At 36.3% G+C, this 18,689-nt stretch overlaps 1 protein-coding gene across 5 annotated transcripts in view; it reads left to right on the top strand.

The window, feature by feature from the left end:
* Positions 1-18,689, top strand: part of DPYD (dihydropyrimidine dehydrogenase) — an 833,169-nt gene that overhangs the window by 526,744 nt on the left and 287,736 nt on the right. For all 5 annotated transcript variants that reach the window (XM_059138489.1, XM_059138488.1, XM_059138490.1 and 2 more), the window contains one exon: positions 18,304-18,372. In XM_059138489.1, the coding sequence (XP_058994472.1) occupies positions 18,304-18,372 (69 nt within the window). The remainder of the gene's footprint in view (positions 1-18,303; positions 18,373-18,689) is intronic.

Here is an 18,689-nt window from a genome sequence, read left to right as displayed (position 1 = left end):
CCCCTTCTGATGTACATCAGAAAAATGGTGCTATGAAACTGACACCATGCCGAAACTCTACATGTCCTTTAACACATGAAATGTGGTCACTAATTTGCTTTGAATGAATTTTTCCTGGCATTTCTTAGAGACTAAGTATAAGATAGAGAGAGCATCCCATATAATGAGCTTCATAGCACCTATAGCATATTTGCTATGGAATTTTGATATAGTGAGTCCTTTACCAGAAATTGCTTGTGCACTCAACCAAGGCTGGTAACCAACTGATAGAAAGATTAATTGTAGTGCGTTACAATTTGAAAAGAAGGACTTTGCCTAGTAAGGACAAAAATTTAAGGTAAAATTTGTATACTAAAATTTTTTTCTTCCAATTTATAGGATTCCTAATGTGTGTGTGTGTCTGTGTCTGTGTGGTGGTCCTTGTGTGTGTCTGTGTCTGTATCTCTGTGTTTTGGCTGAGTAATTTGGGCTTATAGGTGGCTGTTTCATTGTAGAGTTACGGGGTAGTTAATTGAGGAGAAAATGTATTATGTGTATGTGTGTATATAATCCAAATATGTTTTCTGTGTATACATATGTATATATTATTCACATAAATAATTTGGAGGAACATATTATACTTTTAGCAGATGTGTAAATCTCTCTGGCTTGGCTGAATAATTTTTACTGAGAACTAATACTCCAAGTTATTTAAATATATTTAAAAAGGGATTGCTTAGCCTGATTCAGGAGGCATACCTAAGAGTACCTTGAGAGGGGAAAGGAAAGAAAAGAAAAGAAAAGAAAAGAAAAGAAAAGAAAAAAGAACTCTTGACAGTAACCACCTACTGTATTATGAATTCTTCCTAAAGAAAGAGCAGAAATCCATATCACTCTGAAAGTATTCCAAAGGAAACACTTTATGCTATACTAGAGCACAGAAAGTTTTTTACTAAGAAGATGGATTAGGTGAGCAGGAGGACTCCTACATTTGTATCTCTCTTCATGTCTGTCCCTATTTGAATACTTTTGTCTCAAGAAGGAACAGCATGGTGCCAAAAGAAGCTTCCCCTGGGCCTTTACAATCTGTATTCATTCTTTTATTTAGTAAAAATGTAAGAGGTCTTTCTTTTGCTTTTATACTTTTTGTTCCAAACACAAGGCCAGGAACCATTTGCCCTTTGTTCTTGGTAGTTGAAAAATGTAGCATATGGTAAACCTTTTCACTGAATAGGCATTCACGATCATGCATGTGAAAATGCATTAGAAGAATTTATGAGACATGTGGGGACATGGGCTGCATCTGAGACTAAAATCCTCATCACAAGCTTTTATAGGGTTTTACTATGATGACTTGATGGTGGGGGAGGGAAGGATTCTTCTCTTTTCCTTCGTTAAATGATAGGACAATTGGCGGTGGTTGTGAATTATTCAAAAGGTTCTGAACCAGACTTTGTCTTTTAAATTGAATTATTCTAGAGGCTGTTCTTTGCCTTAATTGTAAGTAATTAAAACAATCAGTGCTATAGTTTTTATAATATGTCTTGAAAATACATAGAAAACATTTAAAAAGAAAGTATTTGATGACCCAAAATTGCAGGCTTATACCTTTTCCTCAACTCTTGTGTTTATCTGTATGCAATAATTCCTAAGACAAGTGTATGCTTATAAATTTATTTTTTAAAGAAACTTTCAATTTGGCAAATCTTACAGATAGTAGGAAAAATGTATAATCTACCCTTAATTTGGAGGACTACAAACCCCAGCCATACAATTACTTGGTTTTAAAAGGCTACTTTTCTCCTATGTATTTTGAAAGTTTCCAAGATCATGTAAATTATATGTGGGAGACAGCAAACATCTCATTGTTGTTCCTTAAAAACAGTACTGATATCCACATCTGTGCATTCACAAGCAAGCCAGAAAGGATGAACAATGAGAAAAAGGAAGATTTAAGAGAAAAAAAAAACTTTCTTATTTTTAAACTTGCAATATATTGTGAAAAACATCAAATTTTAAACTCTGCAAAGATCCTTCAGAGTTTGCTTTGCATTAGAATTGCTAATGCATTGATTAGAGACAAAAGTGACATTCACCCAGCATTTGAAATAGCTAATACTGGAATTAAAAAAATTTATGAAATGACTAACTAGAGCAAAGAAATTTGGGGATTTTTTTCCCAATGTGATTAATGAGGTGTATACACTTTGCGTGCCTTGCAAATATTAGTGCGTAGGTATTATCTTAGAAGTATATACGTAGGCTTGAATACCATTTCTTGATTTTAATTAGGTTACATTGCCTTTTGAGTATCTTCATTTAACAGGTAATGTGAATTTAACAGGGACTTTGTTGTACACTCTGTTTTATTTTTATAGTATGCAAATAAGGACCAAATGCCAACACATTCATTATTCTGTATAAAGTTTATACCAGAAAGGTTCCAATCACTTTGAAAAAGGTCCTGTCATCATTTCTATTGTAAATCAGTATGCCAGGCTTCTGAGAAGGAACATTTTGAACTGAAATATGGAGTGTAGAGGAAATCCTAAGATGTTTACAAAGTGTGTGAATTATCTTTGGTTGATTCTTAAGTGTCAACAGCATATTAAGGCAAGGGAATCATTTATCAATATTCAGTAATACAATGAATGTTTTATTAATGGAGTATTATTAATCATTATCCTGAAAAGCAAAACATGTTAGAGGTTTTGCTTCTGTTGCTGTTCACTGAGGTGCCCAATGTTGGCAGATGTGGATGCTTAAAATGGAGGAGGTGGAATCATATGAATCCATACATAGCTCCCTGTACGGAAAAGCCAGATGAAGGTGAGGGAATCGGGTGGGGAGTGGGGGGATGGGACACGTTGAACAGGGAGAAGGAGAGAAGAAAAAAAGTGAAAATGGGATCATTTGTGTAGGAAGAGTACACCGCATCATTAGTTTATTTATTCAGCCAGCTTTCCCTCCTTCTCTGCTGAAGAAGGTGGCCTCAGGGGGAGGAAAGGTGATGAGTGAATATTTACAGAAGTGCCTAGCCAAACCTAGCCAAACCACAGGTGCAATGGAAACACTTAGGTCTCTAAGTATTGTATGTATGTATGTATGTAAGTATGTAAGAATATGTATGTATGTAAGTATGTAAGAAAGGCTTACAGCTTGGTGGTTTAGAATGCACGCCCTTTAGACCTCTCAGGTAAAGGGCATGATTCTTAACTCCTGCCCCACTCCCCAACCCTTCCTCCCCCAACATTGAGCAGCTGATCCCAGTATGCTTTCTATTCTTAACATGGTATCTCTTTAGAATAGTGGCCCTCTTTGATCTGTCAAATCAGGGATATATATATATCCATGTTTGGGGATCACACTTCCTAGATTTTTTCTGGGTAAATAAGTTTAATCTCAGTTCTGATAAAGCCGTGTGAGCCAAGAAACATAATTTAATAAAAAGGTATCCTAGATATTAGTGAATTTCCTAGCATTTTAGTGAAATGTAAGAAATTCTTACATATCCGTAAAATGTGAATCTGTCTATAAAATTTCATTCAATGGATCCATTCCTTTTTTAAAAATATGTTAATTTACAAATATAAAATGCCTACAATGTGACACTATGGAAAGATCAAAGGAGCATATAAAGATGCTTTCTACCCTTTCCAAGGACATATTTTTAAAAGTCTTATCTGTGGTTTTTAAAACCAAAGTATTACACTACTTCAAAATGTCATTGTTTGCACTCTAAATTGTAGAAAATGGCAAATCTGAATATGACATTATTCTTAGTCATATAAATTATCATCAGATTTCATTGAAAATATTTAATGTCAAATAATATATAATACCATGTTATTCTCAGAATAATCACTATGAAATAAGTGTGGCAGACCAAATCACCCCCATTTTATAGATCAGGTAGCTGATGCAGAAAGACAAATAATATGTTAGTATTCAATTATTCATTTCACAAGTAGGGGATATCTACAACATGCTGGTACTGTTTTGTATCCAAAACAACAGTCCTTACTCTAGTGGAGTTTACATTCCAGCTGAGGGGGAGAAAGACATTAAATATAGTAAATAAGAAAATGATAGAAAGTGCAGTGGCAAAGAAAATAGGGCTAGGAAGGGATGGTTTGCAATCTTAACTAAGAGTGTCACTGAGGCAATGCCATTTGAGCAGAGACTAGAAGCAAGTGTGGGAAGGAATATGTGGTATTGAGGAAACAGCCAGGGCACAGTCTTCCAATGGACTACAGCACGTTCCACAGTGAATTGAATTTAAGCCATCCTGCAGAATTTCTGGAAAATAGTAACATATATTTGGAAAAGAGCAAATTATGTGTTTTTAGAAGTCCTTGACTTCTTAAAAGCATTGCATTTAACAAACATATATTGCACATCGAGTATGTTATTTATTTCTTCATTCAACAAATATTTTGCGAGTCCCTAAAAGGTGTCAAGTACTTTGGTACACAGAACAGGCAGTCCCAGCCCACAAGAGAGATATATGCTGAGATAGAAGACCCAGCCTCTGTCCTCCAGAAGCTTACCATCCAGTACTTAAGTCACAATACCACTAACTCACACAACAGAATTATCTAATTGAATGTGCATTAAACATGCAATCATAGTTAATGAGAGCAAAAGAGCTACAACTCATAAAATAATTACAATAACACTTAGTATTTACATAAAATTTTCATTTGGGAATTTAAAGTCTTTACAGAGAATGTTTCAATAATTTTTACAACACCCATGTGCTATATGTATGGTCTTAGATGAAATGCCCAAACTATTTAATGCAGCGCATCATTCCATGTAATTATCGAGAGTCTTCATTACTTTCTTTTTAACCTTTTTTTTTTCAAATTCCCTATATTACATGTTAGCACTGTATTAATTATTAGCCTTATTAATTTATAAAAGCAGTTCATTAAATGCTGATTTGTTATAGCCTCTAAATAGAAAAAGTTTTAAATTGGAATATAGATACTTCAGAACATTTTTCAAATCAGCCCTTTTAGGTGCCTTTGAAAGGCTGTATTCCTGAATGAACCACATTAAAACAGGCAGTGTTTCATGACCTTTTAAGTAGAAGCAAAATGAAATCTCATACACAGTTTTATGTAGGAAACACACCTTTTTTGTGTGTGTACAGTGAATTCAAATCTCATGGTTTCAGTTGACTTACTGCAACCTCAGTGAAGGGTCAACAGTGATAGAACAACTCAAATCCAGTTAATCATCTTAGATTAAAATCAGTGACAAAGTCATGCTATCAAGTCAGTAAATGGCTTACAGATATCAAAATATGTGGTAGTCATAGCAGTTTCATATATGTGTTTATTATCCATGATTGCAGCAAATAGAATAATCTTGATAGGGGTGAACCAGAAAAAATTTTAAAACTAATGTTAAAATAACAAGAGGCCATCATCCCTCCTTTTATAGATAGCTATTTCATATAAAGTACATTAGGTGTAATGTAATGCTGAACCAAATGATAGGATAGCAAAGGTGAATAAAAATTAGCATGTTCTTCCACTGAATGGTGTAAGAGAAGACACTGGTATAAATAAACACACCTCTGTGATGCACCATGGCAGAAACTAGAGTAGAGGTAGGTGCATTGCAAATACCCAATAAAAAATACCTGATGATCTATCTCTGAGATCATTGAGATGGTATGATAGAAATTAGCTCTGACTTAGACTTTGAAGAATGAATAGGAGATATACTGTCAGAAGAATAGGGTGAGACTCTTAAGAAGAAAGATTAGCATGAGGGATGCCCCAGAAGGACATCTGGTGAGCAGTGTAAACAGGAGGCTCAGTTTGGTGTGTCAGGGTACACGACAGCAGTGGATTTGGGGCAAGGTTATAAAGGGCTTACGGTACCCTCTCTTCATTCCTTAACACGTTTAAGTTCTTAGGAAACAGTGAATCACTCATTAGGTCTTGCTCGCTTGGTCTTCCCTCTGACGTTATGATTTCCTAGGCAATTCCATCTGCCTATCAAGCTTAGATGGTATTCATATAGTTACACTGAAATCATGCATTGGCCAAGAACATCAAAATAAGGTCATCCTCTGAGAATGAAAGTAATAAACACTGTCATGGATTGAATGAAATCCACCATGTGTAAAAATAAACCCACAGGTTTTCTATAAATGTATGATTAAGGAACATAGAAAAATTATTCAGAGAATAAATATTATAGCCAGACAATTCAAGACTTGAATTTACTCTTATTAGCTGAACAAGCATGAGTATTTATTTAACCTCTCAAAATTGTTTTTCTCTTATCTGTAAAGTGGGACTGATAATTTCTATATTGTCATCAGGCTTGGTACCTACAAATACATAGCTTGTGCTTCACCCCAAATTTAGTGGTTAGAGCTACCATTAATTTAGTTCAGAATTCTGTGTGTTAACAGTTTGGACTGGGTGAAGCTGGATGGTTCTTCTTGTCTCGGCTCATGTCACATTATCTGTAGTCATCTTCCAGGTGGTCTGTGGGCGGGCTGGTCTTAGGTGGCCTCAGCTGGATGGCTCATCCCTGTTCCATGTGCTCTGGTCCTATAGCAGGCAGTACCAGCTTGATCCCATAGCTAGGCAGGATTTCAGCAGAGTAAGCAGAAGAGGACAAGACCTCTTCAAGCCTTGGCTTGGCACTTGCACAACATTAGTTCTGCCATGTTCTGTTGATCAAAACAAGTCATGAAGCCAATCCAAATTCCAGGGGTGGGTAAATAAATCCCCACTTGATGGCTAGCTGCATAGTGACATTGCAAAGGAACATGAATACAGGGAGAGGGACACTTTTTTTTTTTCCCCCAAATACTCTACCACAAGAGGGTTTTGGATGCAAAATCAACTGTAATCTCTAGTGTAAATTGAAAGGATAGGAAATCAATATGATACAGTCTTAATGTAGTAGAGAGGAAGTTGGAGGCAAAAGACCTGAACTTAATCCTTGCTTCTGTTATTGATTAACTTGACCCTGGTAAAATAAATGATCTGTACTCATTATTCTCAGCATAAAGTTTTCTAAATTCAAAATTATTGCATGGAATAAATGAGATAATGTGTGGGTAAATGTGCATTAAGTGTACATATATAAGTATATATAATGGATTACTATTCTTTGATATAAAATATACTTTATAAGAGATTTCCAAAGCTCTTACCTTATACCACCTATCTATTCTTTTCATTATCTCTGTAGAATGTAGAAATTTATTTACATTTAGATACTGGGATTGGTAATAAAAATGTGCATTACTTAGAATTCCATTTCTCAGCTACCTTTGCCAGTATTCCTTTGAAGCAAATATTTATCGAATCCTTCTATGTACAAGGTATAATCTTAGCTGCTAGAAATATAGAAGATTAAAAATGCCCTGTCCCCCAAAACTTCAGTCATCTTTTGAAAAACACACAAACAACAATTTAATGCAATATGACAGAAATGCAAAGGATGCTGTGGGATCTCAGAAGAGGGACATATTCAGGTGGGAAGGGTACACAGGAATGGCTTCCTAGAGAAGGTAATGTTCAAATGAGAAGAACGAATGTACTGGATAGAATAATCTGAAATTCAGATCCAAATGCCCAGCTGGTTGGATACCATTGTTTTAGACACTTGCCTGGATAGGTATGATTCATTCATACCTATGCATCAGCTCCATTCCCCATGAAGTATATCCATTCATCTCCCCCAACACTAAATTGAACCACTTGAGATTTCTTAGACTGTATTCCTTAAACATGGCATCCCAAGCCTTTGCTTCTGTTGCTCACTCCACTTAGAGTATTCTTGCCTCTTTTATTTCTAGTCAATTTCCAATAAACACCCATGGATGATTTCTGAATCTAGTTAAGAGTTGCTTTTCTAGGATATCTTTCCTGATTTACACAGGTATAAATAATCACCATTCCTTTCTGCTCTCATTATATCCTGGTTCATACACTATAATTATTTTTGTATCAATTTACATATGTCTACTTTATTATACCATATGCTGCTAGAGCACAGGGACCATTCCTTATTCATTCAGACAAAAGGAATAGACATATGGTCAGGAGAATGCAGAATACATGTTACATTCAGAAAGAACAGTAATTCAGTGTGGTTGGAGTAAAAGTAGCATTGTGGTCTTGTATAACCTATCATAGAATTGGACTTTATCCTGAATTTGGAGTTGAAAAAGGAGAGTGATATGATCAGGTTTGTGTCTTTAGAAGGATCTGCCAGATGGCATAGGCTGAAAAGAAAGATAGGGAGAGTAATAAGGAAGCTACTTTAATAATCCAGGGGAACAGTGGTGAAGATCTTAACTAAGACAAGTCATGATGAAGAGTCAGAAATACTTAGATCATTGGGAGGTGAACTAGAGCAGTGCTTCTCAAACTTCCTTGTGCATTAGAATTACCTGGAGATCTTTTAAAGGCCTTGATACCTGGGCCTAACTACATACAAATGACCTGAGAATCCTTAGGATTATTACTGTTATTATTAATGTTATTATTGTTATTATAATTATTGTTATTATTCTCCAGGGGATTTCACAGTTTAGATAAGTTTGAGAACCAGTGGACTAGAGTACTTGGTGTAGGCAATGAGAAAGGAAGAGAGAAAATAAATCTAGTTTTCTAACTTGGTGGGGGTGGAGTATATTTAACATGAAGAAATAAGCAAATTCAGGGCAGAGAAGTATAGTTGCTTTTGGGCAAACTGAATCTATGTAGGGGTTAGAAGGTAGTTGGATATGCTATCCTTGAACTTAGGAGAAAGATTAGACGTTGGAGGTGTACGCTTTATAAATTTTCTACATATAGATGTTATCTGAAATCATGGTGATTGTGATGTTTGAGAAGGTGTATAAAGTGATACTAAAAAAGGAATATGAGTAGAACCTGGGGGCATCATCATGTAAAAGGTGGCCAGAGGTAGAAGAGCCTGAGAAGGTACAACAAAAATACAAGGGAAGTAGGTATCTCCAAAGCTCACATGGAGGAGGGATTCAGCAAGCTGGAGTGGTTCACTATCTAAGTGCTGAGAGAGTTCTAGTAAAGATTTGGGTGGAAAGTATCTAATATATTTGCCAACGTCACTGGTGACTGGTCACTGGGGGATGAGTTCCTAGAAACAATAGGGACAGAAACTAGATAAAATATATAAAGAAGTGATCAAAGGGAGAGCAATAAGCAGCCATTATTGTAGTTCCTGAGTAGTCCAGTGTTTTGTTTTGCTTTTCCTATTCTAGTGGAAACATTTGATTTTCTATGGAAACTATGTGCATATTTGTTTAACTGAAATCTGATTTTTCTGTGTTAGGAATAGTTGTTATCAACAACACATTTCTTAGTCCCAAAATAAACAAAGAAAATGATGAATTTTTAAATAATATAAAAAGAAAACTTTAAGAATATTCTTCTTTCTGCCAACATTAAATAAGTAGTACCAACATAAAATTTAAAGAACTTATGAATTTCACTTTTAATGTCCTATTCTCAATGTGTACATTTTAGGAAAATTGTCCCAATCTCACTTTTGCTATATTTATACTACAGTATAAGGAACAGTTAAAATTTGAATGTTGTACAGTTAATTAATATTTAATAAACATTTTCATAGCTTAAATGTCTTTGAAAATCACACATCCCATGCTGTTTTTCCTCCTGAATATAATCCCAGTAGTGTTAAGGGATAAAACTGTTTGATTGTTTGACAAAACCTAACTCAGCTACTTGTAATTTACAGTTGTTCACCTTTGTCACTTCACAGTTTCTCCCTACTAAAAAATTTAAGTTGTCTTGAAGCTGAATTGTTGACTGGATTTCCAATGTAGTTCATAGTATAGTTACAGAATACCAAAACAGTGTTGCCAACGTATGTGGGTTTTTTTTTTTTTTTTTTAAGATTTTATTTATTTATTTGAGAGAGAGAGCACGCGCGCGCGAGAGAGAGAGAACGCATGAGCAGGGGGCAGAGGGAGAACAAGGCTCCCTGCCAAACAGGGAGCTTGGCATAGGGCTCAATCCCAGGACGCTGGGATCGTGACCCAATCCGAAGGCAGGCGCTTAACTGCCTGAGCCACCAGGCGCCCCGTCCAACGTATGTGTTTTCAGCATACACTGTAAGTAAATGGGAGTTTGGGGAGATAGCCAGCTTGTAACCAATTTGAAGTTTTATGTTGTTCTTCACCTTAATTTCTGATGTGCACACTTTATTATAATTCAGCTTGAAAAAAATGCTTAATAAAATCATTTCATTTTTTCCATAAGAGTAATTTTAAAGAATAATTTAATAATGAATGATGGTCCTTTAATTTAAAAGTTAGGAAGGAAGACAATAGAAGCCATTTAATACTGTTTTTTGTTTCACCTTTTTTTTTTTTTTTTCAGAATAAGTGTCCTGTTTTTTACTCTTGAGGCATTTTTCTAAGAGAAACTGCAAAATTTGATTCATAAATTATTATAGTTGGTATTTCATATGCTTTAGAACATTAATGTCTCATAGCAATTAGATGTCTACACAAAGAGTACACATTTTATTTTCAGTAATCAGGAATCAAAATTAAAGTCAAGCTAATTAAAAATGCAATTTAAAAATGTTCTGTGTAAAGCAGAATTACATATAAGAATGCCCTTTCATGGGAACACATCACATTTTAATGACCAAAGCACCAAAAACCAGTCTTGATAAGATGGGTCTCAATTACAAAACATTCTGTAAAACAGGGGCTCTGATCTGTGTTGCAGTTTCTAAATCATAGTATCCTTTTGCTTTTACTAATTACTAATTACTAATCTCCCTTTCCAAAAATATTGCTAATCTTGATTAATGACATGTGTTTTCATGGACTAGGAATCTTACCATGAGCTTTTGGTAAATTTGCTTTCCCATTTTCTTGGATGGCAACTTCAGTACTGCCACCTCTCCCCCAGATTTCTAAACCTCTCTCCCCCATTCTCCTTCCTGTCAAGAGACCTTATCTACTATTTAAGAAAATGTCAAACACCAGGAAAGATAATTTCACCGTTTCTACACCAAATCCATAAACTGAGGTGTATCCATACCTATTTTTTATTCCTACTCATCTTTTCCTCTCCATTAAACTGGAAACAGTGCGTCTACGCCTGTCAACGGTCACTTCCTCTTAGTTACGTGACGGATTCATCATCACCTTTTGCCTTCTCAACAGGTTCTTCCTCTTTTCCAGATCATTCCCACAAGCATAAAAGCATATTCACATATGGCCTATTAAAAAAACCATCTCTCACTAGACCTTCCATAACTCTTCATCCGCTGCCCCATTTATCTTTTAGCTATCCACCCAACTCTTGGGAGGGTTATGTATTATCACTTCTCTCCACTTCATATTCTTTTCACGCAGACGATTCCAGTCTGACTGCTGTCCCCCTGCTTCACTGAAGCCCATCTTGTAAAAGTTACCAGTGGTTTCTGTATTGCCAAATCACATGGTCAATTCTCTGTTCTCTTATGCAGACTCTCAGAAGTATCACCAGAATGGATTGCTTTTATAATTTTTGGAACACTTCCCCCTCTTGGCCTTGTGACATCAAATTCTCAGGTGTCATATCTTCCCTCAGAAGTTACCTAACCAGGTAGCTTTAAATACCATTATATGTCGAAGTTTCTGAACAGTACACCCTAAAGAGGGTACTCTTTGGGGAATTCTAGATTCATGTATACAGTGATACAAGTTACGTCCTCACTAATGATGCTTACTAGACATTTTATGTTCTTTTTTTTTTTAATATTTATTTATTTATTTGACAGGCAGAGATCACAAGGAGGCAGAGAGGCAGGCAGAGAGAGAGAGAGAGGGAAGCAGGCTCCCTGCTAAGCAGAGAACCTGATGCGGGACTCGATCCCAGGACTCCGAGATCATGACCCGAGCCGAAGGCAGCGGCTTAACCCACTGAGCCACCCAGGCGCCCCACATTTTATGTTCTTATATTAAAATAAAACTTCTTAATACTCCCCCACTAGTTATTTTCATAGGCCTTCTTCCATCTCAGTAACCAAGAGTCATCCTTCATCTTTCCTTTCCTCTCCTCTCCTGAATCTGACCAGTGACCAGTCTGATTGATTGGTTCCAGCTCAGGACCATCCACTTCTCTGCGTCTCCATGGATATGATGCAAGGAGCATTATTGCAACCTAACTTGTCTCGGCTTTCATTCTAAAACACCTTCACTCCATTCCCTCTAAGTTAGTGGAAAGCATCTTTTGCAAATGTAGGTGAGATTATTTTATCACTCTCCTTGAAATCTTTCACTGGCCTCTGCTGCACCTGTAATCAAACCTAAACTCCCACAGGGTTCAGCTCCCAGAGATATGACTTCTGCCTGCTTTTCTCACTTTCTCTTACATTCTTCTTGCCCTAGCATGAAACTCCATTCACATGGCCTTCGATTTTTCTTAAATATGCTATGTTCATTTCCACCTCAGTGTCTTTGCTCAGGTACTTTCCTCTACTTAGAATGCCAGTTGTCACCCAATTCTCCATCCCATTCTTCTGCATAAGGTACCTTCTTATCATTCATGACTCAACTTACAGAGCCCTTTACTGACCGTTGTCTGATATGGCACTATGCACCCTCATGATGTCTTCTATTATGCCTTCCTTTTTTTTTTTTTTAAGACTTTATTTATTTATTTGACAGACAGAGATCACAAGTAGGCAGAAAGGCAGGCAGAGAGAGAGGAGGAAGCAGGCTCTCCACTGAGCAGAGAGCCTGATGCGGGGCTCTATCCCAGGACCCTGGGACCATGACCTGAGCCAAAGGCAGAGGCTTTAACCCACTGAGCCACTCAGGTGCCCCTATTATGCCTTCCTAACAATAATCTTGACTTGGAAAGAGTCCCAATAATTGTGTGTTTTTTTTTAACTTGTTATGATTATTTTCCCTCCCTAAAATGTAAGCTTCAGGAAAGTAGGGATTTGGGGGGTTTTTGTTTGTTTATTTGTTTATCACTTTTGAGATAGAACAGTTTCAGGTATATAGTACAAGAAACACTTGTTGAATGTTCAATAGAAAAGACTCTAAGTCCATGTCTTAAATTCCTATGTAGGTCATTTGCTATCTACCTCATAGTACATGCTCAGTATGCTTATTAATTGACTAAATGACATTGTTTGAATCTCCAACTGGACTGTATATCATAAAATGTAGGATATTGTTCAAAACTACATAGCATTTGGCTTTTACATATGAACTCTTCCAATAATGTTTTAAAAATATGAGTTATAAAAAATGGAGCACCGGAGCACCTGCATGGTGCAGTTATTTGAATATTCACCTCTTGGTTTCAGCTCAGGTCATGACCTCAGGGTCACGAGATTGAGCCCCGTGTTGGGCTCCGTGTTCAGTGCAGAGTCTGCTTGAGATACTCTCTACCTCTCCCTTTGCCCCTCCAACTTGTGCTCCCCACCTTTCTCTAAAATAAGCCAGTAAATCTTTAAAAAATGGAGCACTAAAATGGTATAATTTATGTTAAATATAGGCAAAAGTTACTCAATTTAAAAAGAAATTTCTCTGGATATTTATTTCTAGTAATATTGCATGATGTTTCACAGTACAAAATCTGTCAATCCTCTTTTTTCATAGGAAAAGAAACCCAGTTCTTGACTAAAAACCAAGCACAATAGAACACTGAAGGACTTTTTAATTATCAAAGAAAGATTAAATCATGCTCAGTATCCTTTTAGTGTTAATATCTAATTTCCTGACTCTTCTAAAAAGCTTAATGTCTTTTAATAAAGAATCAAGTGATTTGGGGGTCATCTTTATTCCAGTGAAATAGAATGTCATCATATATTTTCCCCAAACATCCCTTGTTTTTAGATTAAGGATATTTAAACGACGAAGACAATTTAGCATTTTAAAAATAATGTATAAAGTTATTTTTTCCCTTAAATATATTTGACTATCAAAAAAATTAAAAAAAGGCTTAGTGGGGTGCCTGGGTAGCTCAGTGGGTTAAAGCCTCTGCCTTCAGCTCAGGTCATGATCTCAGGGTCCTGGGATCGAGCCCCGCATTGGGCTCTCTGCTCAGTGGGGAGCCTGCTTCCCCCTCCCTCTCTGCCTACCTGTGATCTCTCTCTCTCTTTGTCAAACAAATAAATAAAATCTTAAAAAAAAAAAAAAGTCTTAAGAAGTTATTTCAAAAGTGCCAATTTAAGTTTTGCATGTAATAGTTGTCAAGATGCTATGTGAAAGAAACCAAAACAGAACGTGAATTTTCTTAAGTCAAAAGTGGTATTAATTTACATATACAGACACGTTAGTGGTACACCTGGCTTAATAGTGGGTCTCTTCCCATCACGCATTCTCTACGTTCCTGTCTCTGCTTTATTTTCCCCTAGTGCAACTAGCTTTGGGTGGAGGTGGCAGGGTGGGTGAAGTGAGGAGTCAGTCAGTGGTCACCAGTTGCTCTGAACACACTTCATTCTAGTTTAGGAACCAAAGAGGGAAAGAGTCATTTTCCTTCCCAGCTCCTGGACAGGACTTTGGTGAGAGCAGAGTAGCTGTTCACTATGATTAGCCCTATTGAAGGTACTTCATCAGTCTGGGGGACAAGAATGTAGAGTCTGTTTCGATGAGGAAAGAAGAGCAGGCTGGCTTTCAGGCTGAGCTTGGCTGCTCAGAGCACACAAATAAAACCAACCTCTGCTTCACATCATGTTTCTTTCCCACGTGTGGTCACCCCTATTCAGTGACAGGCCACCCACAATCATACTCAGTGATTGCATTCCCAGGCATTTGGTGGCACCAATACTCTTGATGTTCAGGAGAATTCTCTAGGCAATATTTATTTCTCAAGCCCAATGTGGCTTCTCATGATTTTTAGGACTTATAGGGCAAATGATGAGTTTAACCAATGCTAATGGCTATTTAGTAAAGTGGGAGCAGGTAGACACTAGTTGAGAGCATATAGTATATCTTGTTCTCAGTGCTAGTAAACATTAGTTCCCTGGCTGTGGATTTCTTTGATCAGCCTATCTGCCTAGCTGGGTCCTGCCCACTAGAACCATCTCCCCTGTTGTCCCCCATGGGTGGCACTGGAGTGGATGACATTGTGCTGATTTCACACCCACTTCTTATTTGCATGGGAATGTGAACTTAGGGATTACTTTGTCATCACTGGAGGCGGTTTTTTTTTTTTTTTTTTTTTTGTCTTATCTTGATTTAAGCACTAAAACTCCCTAAAAACTGTGGTCTGTTGTTTGTCACTTTAACCATAGAAGAACTGGTATCTAAGGCTAAAATCTTTTTTTTATTTTCTATCTTTGGATCTACCCCTGCCTTTAATGTTTTAGCATCAAGCTTGGGGACTCCACCCATTTCCTACGTCTTTGTATTAATTTTTTTTTCAAGATTTTTATTTATTTGACAGAGAGAAAGCATAAGCAGGGGAGTGGCAGGCAGAGGGAGAGGGAGAAACAGGCTTCCCACTAAGCAGGGAGCCTAGATGTGGGGCTCAATCCCAGGACTCTGGGATCATGAACTGAGCTGAAGACAGATGCTTAACTAAGTGAGCCATCCAGGTACCTGTTTTAACTGTTTTGTTTTTAAAATTTGTTTTGTTTTTCTTTGACCTTGAAGCCACTGAAGACAATAGGAATCTGTCCCACCTGCCCCCAGGAGATTTTCCTCTCAAATGGAGTTCCTTATTTTTTCATGCAAGGGATATTCACCAGGAGGTATTAGTTTGGTCATGGAAGATCTGGTGTACCCTGTGGTATTTCTCGCTGGTCTGTTTCAGACTGGGCCATGGGGCAGAGTATCCCTGAGATTGCAGATCATGTGGAAAGGGCAGAAAGATCATGTCTTAACTGAAGGTTAATTTATGCTGGTGACCCTTTTTTAGTTTGCAAATGGACAAGCGTGGAATTTGACTCCCCCACGCCCTTTCTTTTAGTCACTAGAGAAAAGGCCATGGATCATTATTACATTTTTCTACAAATTCTTAGAAGCTGCATTCCCATTAGACACAAGTTGAATCCTGAACTCATCCCCAAATAATTAGGCATTCTCCATTTTCCTCCTTTGTTCATCATTTACTTTCTTCCCTTTTTTCCTCCTCTCCAAAGAGGAATCTATCTGATCCTGGCTTTTTATTTCTCATCATTGCCCCACCTTTATCTGACTCATGTTCTGAGATTTCTCTGTATCCCTCAGATTCAGACTCAGATCTTTTGGTTCCTCTCTTTCGGTTGCTCCTTCTAGAATACAAGTCCTGTGTATTTTAACATCTGACCCTTTTTCCCATCACCAAGACCAACACCCGCATTAGCCTTGCTCACTGTTCAATCTGACTCATAGTAATTGTTTGCCAACAGTTTTCATTAGCTGTTTATTTTTCCCTTCTCTGACTCATGATATTCATTTTTGCTTCCTTTTAAAAGGTGAGCTGATAAAACAACTCCCTAAACCTTTGGCAACCTCCTTCCTTTATTCACTCAGTCTTATTGTGTGCCAAACACTGTGCTGGTTACTGTAGATAAGATGATGAATGACGCAGGGCAGTTCCAGCTCCCAAGGAGATGATAGTCTCTCAGGAGAGAAAAAATTAACTCAATGTTACAGACAAGCTCGTTGTCTTTTTGGTCTTCAGAACTCTCTCCAAGATGATCACAACGTATTTTCTGTTTCTCTTAATCAAATGCATTCATCCGACTTTTCCAACATACCTTTGTTTTGTTTTGTTTTCTACACATAAGTAAAAAAAGCTGCATGTGGTGAGAGCATAAGGACTCTTATGCTGGACTCTTCCACTAGAATCTGTGACTTTAGGCTTGGCACAAACTCTTCCTGTCTCAATCTCAGTCTTTAAATATTAATAATAAAAAAAATTGCTGATGTGTATTAATTATTTATTTTGGGCCAGCAAAATCTAGTGGCTAAAAGCACAGACTCTCAGTCAAATTGCCTGGGTCTGAGTCTTGGCTCTGCTTCTTAGTAGTTATGTGACTTTTTCATCACAGTGCCTCAGCACCTTCATCTGTGAAATGGGAGGACTAATATCGGGAATGATTAAGTAAGTGAAGTAAAAACCGTTAAAACAGTACCTAGCTCATTATAAGAGCTATATAGGTTTTTAGTAATTTCTGTTATTATTTTTCTGAACGAGTAGTACAATTATCCATATTTAACCAATGAAGAAATTGAATAATTTGCCTGGGGCCACACAGTGAGTGATAGAGTCAGAGTTCTAATCTGGACATTCCAGCTTCGGAGCAGGTAACTACTACTCTGTATAGCCTCTATTACAGACTTACTGTAATATTATAGTTAAATAATCAACATTTAACCAAGTTTAAAAATATAATGCACTATGAATATGTAAGGTATTATTATCTGTGCTGTAATAAGATATGATTGAAGAAGACACTAATTTATTTCTTTTCCATATCCTGAAACTTTTAGCTATACCAGTAATTATATTAATGAAGATTTCCATGTCATTGTATAATTCAGACAACCCTTTCACATACACAAATTTATTTAATTCCCACTATCACTTGCTGAGGTTGGCAAAGTCAGTATCATTATCTCCATTTTAAAATGAGAATGCTGGGGATCAGAAAAGTAACTTACATAAGAATTCAAAGGTAATAAAGTGCATAAACAATGAATTTTGGAACACTGACAATAAAATTTATTTTAATTTAATTTAAAAAAAAGAACACATAAAAAATAAGTGATAGTATTTACACAATTAAAAGTCGGTATACAACTCATGATAGAATAGAGTGATATTAATCAGTGTATTTTAATGTATTATGATTGTGATGCCAAACTAAAACGATTTTCAGTAAAATTTGAACTTTGAATAGAGATTCCATTATTTATGAAGAATAATGGGTCTTTAATATAAACAATGATACTACATCACAGTTTTGTAATGTGATAAATATCACTATAATAGTAATCATATTACAGTATATAAAAGTATCAAAGTAACTCAAGTATACACATTAAATTTAAACAATGTATTATGTGTCAAATTTGTTCAATAAAACATTCAAAAATTTAAAAAAATTCAAAGATAATAAATGAGAAAGTCTTTAACATAAGTCTGAAGCCTTGAATCTTACCCTTTGCCTCACCGTAATACACTGCTGTTTTTAAATAATTTGTCTTTCAACAAATCAAAAACTAATTTTTATGATACAGTTTGCCATTATAATCATATGTGTGTAAATATGAATATACCCTTATTGTGCAAAAGCACCCTTACGTGCAACTATTGGAGCTGACGTTCTTTCCTTTTTTTCTTCTTGAAGATTGTGATTGCTAGCATCATGTGCAGTTACAGCAAGAACGACTGGATGGAACTCTCCAAAATGGCTGAGGTAATGATTTCTTTAGTATATATTTGTTTTATTTCTTCTCTTCCATTTTTATTAGTTTTAAATAAAGACCTGCCATGAAAAATAGCCCCGTAGAAGTAAAATTGAATGGAAAATGGTAACTTAAAGCATTTCTATTATAATTTGTTTACCCTGTGTTTTCATTAAAATGATGGAAATGTAAATTTAAAAGGAATCTATTCTATAAAAGTGGTCCCTTGGATTTCACACACTACCTAAAAGTCCTTTACTCCTGGAATCCATATACTCTTTATTTGCATATTAAGCAAACTGTATATTATGATGGATGCCATGATAAA

Source organism: Mustela lutreola, chromosome 10 (assembly GCF_030435805.1).
Source record: "Mustela lutreola isolate mMusLut2 chromosome 10, mMusLut2.pri, whole genome shotgun sequence".
In the NCBI taxonomy this organism is placed as follows: Eukaryota; Metazoa; Chordata; class Mammalia; order Carnivora; family Mustelidae; genus Mustela; species Mustela lutreola.
The sequence above is the reverse complement of the archived record's forward strand: the minus strand, read 5'-3'. Positions and strand labels throughout refer to the sequence as shown.